The sequence below is a fragment of the Netta rufina genome, assembly GCF_964035555.1.
Source record: "Netta rufina genome assembly, chromosome: 1".
NCBI lineage: Eukaryota > Metazoa > Chordata > Aves > Anseriformes > Anatidae > Netta > Netta rufina.
Window position 1 is genome coordinate 118,837,165 of NC_140123.1, and position 4,554 is coordinate 118,841,718.

At 40.3% G+C, this 4,554-nt stretch overlaps 1 protein-coding gene across 1 annotated transcript; it reads right to left on the reverse strand.

Annotated features, from left to right (window-relative positions):
- Positions 1–848: 848 nt before the first annotated feature.
- On the reverse strand, positions 849–4,352 carry LOC311209377 (lymphotactin-like). Its single transcript, XM_084286671.1, has 3 exons — positions 4,237–4,352; positions 1,635–1,752; positions 849–970 (listed from the first exon to the last, which is right to left on the reverse strand). Exons 1-3 carry the CDS (start codon positions 4,304–4,306, stop codon positions 865–867), a joined length of 294 nt encoding a protein of 97 aa, XP_084142797.1. The 5' UTR covers positions 4,307–4,352; the 3' UTR covers positions 849–864.
- Between the last annotated feature and the right edge of the window lie 202 nt (positions 4,353–4,554).

Genomic DNA, 4,554 nt, shown 5'->3' on the forward strand with positions numbered 1-4,554 from the left:
GAGACATTTACATATGTGAATTCCCCGCCTGAGGGAACGAAGTATGAGTTTGTGGAGTAAAGACTTCAGCTATGGTTCATTCTTGCTTATTCAGTGAAAAACAAAGGGGAAAAACAAAACACAATATCTTCAAAATCTATTTTTTTTTTTTTTTTCCAATTCTGTCCCAAATGAAGGTGAAAGCAACTTCACAGAAGTCAGTGAGTAGGACAAGTCTTCCAAAGTACAAGTCTGAATAGGGTTGCTTTCTTACAGTTATCCTGAATTAGCCCTTTGTGAGCGTATCCATACATCACATGGGCCTGAGAGTAAAGTCAAAGCTGATAGTGCAATACAACATATAAAAATAGAAGGCCCGAAGACCCCCTTCTTAAATACTGCACTGATCAGGCAATAGCCTGAAGCATAAGATTATCTTTCTTACAGTTTATATAGGTATGAGTAACCATACAACTATACGGAACCTCTTGAAACCCAGCACTCAATGCAGAACATTGACCTCCGTCATCACAGACGTCTATCTCCATCTCTCTGAGAGGTAATCTGTTCTATAGCATGTGAAACAATCTGCCGTTCACCCTTAAATACTATATGGGTCAGGTCAGCAAGGATGAGAAGATACCTACATTCAGTTGTAAATAAATATTAACAAGCATTTCAGAAAATAAACAGTGTAACAGAGTCCAGCTATAAAATTAAGTCAGCAGATATTCAGCCAGTGATAAATAGATTCTGATGAGTTCATGTTCAGAGAATTTATTGCCAACAAGGACTACAAGCAGATATTAAGGCTTTCCTCCCTGGTCTGTGCAGCACTGATGATGATTCCATTCTGTTGGTCTTAGATGCTTGCCTGGGGCAGGATTATTTTTTTTTGGCGGTACGTTTTTGGTCTATTCTCTTCATAGCAACTTGTACCCATTTCTGATCAGGGTGTACACAGATCTTGATACCTTTTGCTGTGATAAACCTGCAGGAAGAAAAAGTCAGACAGCCATTAAATTCTGGTCTACAAAGCCAGGCTCGAAGTTCTACTTTTATGCAGAGCATGAGGATCTGTATGGTAAAACCGTATCACATGCTTGAGTTTGTAGTAGTTACTTGGTGCTTAGTAAGTGCTTAGTAACATCAGTCCCATATCTGTGACATAGGTATGTATGTAGCATATATGCATATATGGTGATATTCAATTAAGAAAAAGGAGCGGGTCCCAGATTTGATTTAAAAAGCATGTGCTTGTGAGATCAAGAGACCAAATGTCTCCTAACAGAAGTCATAGTTAACGCAAACTCTTTCACGTGATCTTTCCCCTTGGCTCAGTGTACTGGGCTTCTGGCTTTACCCTACCCCCTCACTGAGATTTCTTCAGCTTTCTGGGCAGAAAGATGTAGCTGTTCAGTGAGACTTCTACCAGCATTTGTGAGCAACATGTTCAGGCTCTCCCGGATCTCCCCTTTGTCTCCCTCACCTCCTCAGTTGCTGATTTACTATTTCATGCGGGAACTGGTAGGGTGACCTGAACTAGCCTGATTTAGCAAGTTGGGCTTTGAAGTGTCTTCTGATACCATTTCCCTTTTGATGGTAGCTTGGTTGCATAGGTAAGTCTGAAAGTGGACACTGCACCAGATACTTACATGACAGCATTTAAGGGAACTTGTTGCTTTTCATAGTTGACAAGCTGTCTGATGTCCAGTTTCTGTGTAGATAGAGTCACACAAGCAAATTTGCGCATTGGTTGACTTCCAATGCTTCCTGCAAGGGGAAAAGTAGATGGAGACAAAGGTGGTCAGTACTATATTCACATTTAACCATAAAAACTACATTTAAATTACAAATTCCAGATGATTTCCAGCTATGGTTAGAACTGGGGTGTCTCATGAGATGTGCAGCCAGAATACTAATTATACAAAAGAGCTTAAGGTGTGTTTTGTGAGACTATCTCTGAAGTTTTATTGGTATCATTATGATTAGGTCTGTATCATCTGCATATAAGTGCCCATATGGAGTAATGCACCTTTACTAGGTAGATTTCAAAATGTTATCTAAATGTGGATCAATATAATTGCCCCTACTTTCTGCAAGAAGGGGAGGAAGGAAAGGCTACTTGTCTCATACCAGGCATCCAAAACTAGCCTAAAAAACTTCAACAACAACAACAAAAAACTACTTGAAATATAGATTTAACTGGCAGAATGCTTAGGATTTGCGTACTCTTGCTACAAGTCTAATGTTATGGGTAGTGGAGTGCTACCTAATCCTATATTTTCTCCATCATTTAGATATGTTTCAAGGAAAGGCGATGGAAATTAATTAGGAGGCAGCATCGATATAGAATTCTTTGTGCAACTGTCATGTTGCATAGTAATAATGAAAAATGGCAGCTCGTTTAAGTGAGATGGAGTGTACGTGTATATTACTGGAAGCCTTTGCTTGATCATTTCTGGTTTTCCCCCACCCTTCAAAGATAGGTTTGGAAAGGCACGATGAGGACAAACAGAATGCTGCTGTTTTCTGAGATTTATTTTAGAGGAATTTGTAGAGAAAATGCCTTGTAGTCCAAGAGCTGTTCAGGTACAATTTGCTAAGTATAAAACCTGCTTCACGTAATCTCATTATCTGAGAGTTTTTCTTTGTTTGAAGCAGTTGCAATAGCTGAAGTAAATGCGCTTCAGCCTCTGGAGAAGCTGTGGCATGGCCAGTGCATGGGTACTGGCAGAGCTGCTAATTCTTGGGATTTTCATTGCCTGAAGGAGTATCTCTTCTGAACTCGTATTAGTCATGTGCGATACAATATATTTTCTTGAGACTCAGTGTAAGTACTGCATCGCTCAAAACTGTCTTTTCAAAATGTGATGTTAAAGAGTTCAAAGATAGTCAAACAGTTCTTAGTATCCCAGAAAATGGGATTTCTCTTCTCCTAAGCCATTTCCAGGAAAAGCACACAAGGAATACCAGCAGAGGTTCTGTAAACCTGGGAACAAGACCAAAGTTTTCCCTGGCACAAAATCTGCACCTATAACTACCCTTTTTTCCCATTCTTCTCCTATCCTTTGTCATTCCTCCTTCTAATCCTTTTTCTACCCCTTGCACACCATCCCAGCGTAATGTTCCAGACTTGGGTAATATTTATGACAAATCAGGCATCCTGGAGCATGGCCGTACAAACTGCCAGCCTGTGGTACTAAGGCACACGTTGCTGAGATGGACAGCGGTCGCACTAGTCAATCTATGAGAACATAACATGATCCAGCTCTAGGGGCACTAAGGCAAAGCACTCAGCATGTAGCTACATAATCTTGTGAATGCTTAGCAGGTCTTAATTTGGTTTTGGTGTGGTTTTGTGAAGATGCCTTTTCTGGGTGTTTATATCTGCATGTTTTTGTGGGTTTGCGTATGGCTTGCATATGAGTGTTCTCCGTGATTTTTATCAGCTTGTTTGCATAAAGCTGATTGTAAGTGTCTGTGTTTGTGTGGATGTTCTACATGTAGGTCTTCTACAAGATGTGCATGGCTTAATCTGAAAGTCATAAACGTCACTATAATACAACCCCTCTAGAAACATGGCTAACAAACATGGTTCATTTCAGTGCTCATTAATGTTCTTAAACAAGATACTAAATTGTATGAAATCAGGAGAAGAGAGAAAACCTTGTATAGATCCCTTGCTTTCCTTTACACTTTTTGTTCTTAGTTTGCCTGTCTATATCCAAAATATTTGTCTAGAAACAAGCACGTAGGTAATATGCGGTACAGAGCGGGAAGAACTTGTAATAGCTGGGGACATTCAGTTGGTAAAGGCTTTACGGTTTCAGAAGGACATAAAAAAAAAGAAAAGTAGTATACCTATTTAAAGGAAAAGAATAAATCTGAAGCTGTTACAAGAAATAATGTATGAAAATGTTATTAATGCATATAGCAGCAGTGAGATTAGAAGACATCGCATCTTCAAGCTTTCACAGTTTTGAGAGATAATAAGGCACAAAACCCCTGTAAGAGTACTAAGGTATAGAAATTCTCCTTGCGTTAAGGCAGAAGCCAAGCACTAATTGGTAAGACATCAAATGAGATCTCCCATAAATTCCCTCATGCTATAGCTGCCTCTCTTGTAGTTCTGATCTTGGTTTCTTGCAAGTGTGATCTTATGAATCAGCTCTGAGAATGAATCCTGCCTGAATGGGACAGCCCACTAGTACAGCGTGGAGCAATTCCTGTCTTCCTCTTAGGCTGTAAACTTACCTTTTGCTGTGTGCATGGTGAAGACACCAAGACAGAAGATGACCAGGATAACTGCAGTATGGAGCTTCATTGCTGGTGGCTTCTTTGTCAAGGCAGAGAAGAAAGTGGTTATTGTGAGCCCCCTTTCACAGAGCTTATATACTGTCACTCAGTGGTCACTTCTTGTGCTCGCTTATTGGGGCGTCATGGTGGGGTTGACTGTCAGTGGAAAAAATTGAGTGGCAGTGCTTTTTCTGGTGATAGAACCACCTCCTTCTCCCCACCCATTCTGTACTAGCCCCCCTGTGAAGGCTTTTCCTGCTCAAACCATGCTGTGGT

What these genes read in the sequence shown, in the direction of transcription:
- LOC311209377 (XM_084286671.1), bottom strand. Translation starts at nt 4,306, where the DNA reads ATGAAGCTCCATACTGCAGTTATCCTGGTCATCTTCTGTCTTGGTGTC. An exon ending in CACCATGCACACAGCAAAAG is followed by an intron (nt 1,753 to 4,236) that starts GTAAGTTTACAG and finishes TTCCCCTTGCAG; the next exon opens with GAAGCATTGGAAGTCAACCA. An exon ending in GTTCCCTTAAATGCTGTCAT is followed by an intron (nt 971 to 1,634) that starts GTAAGTATCTGG and finishes TTCTTCCTGCAG; the next exon opens with GTTTATCACAGCAAAAGGTA.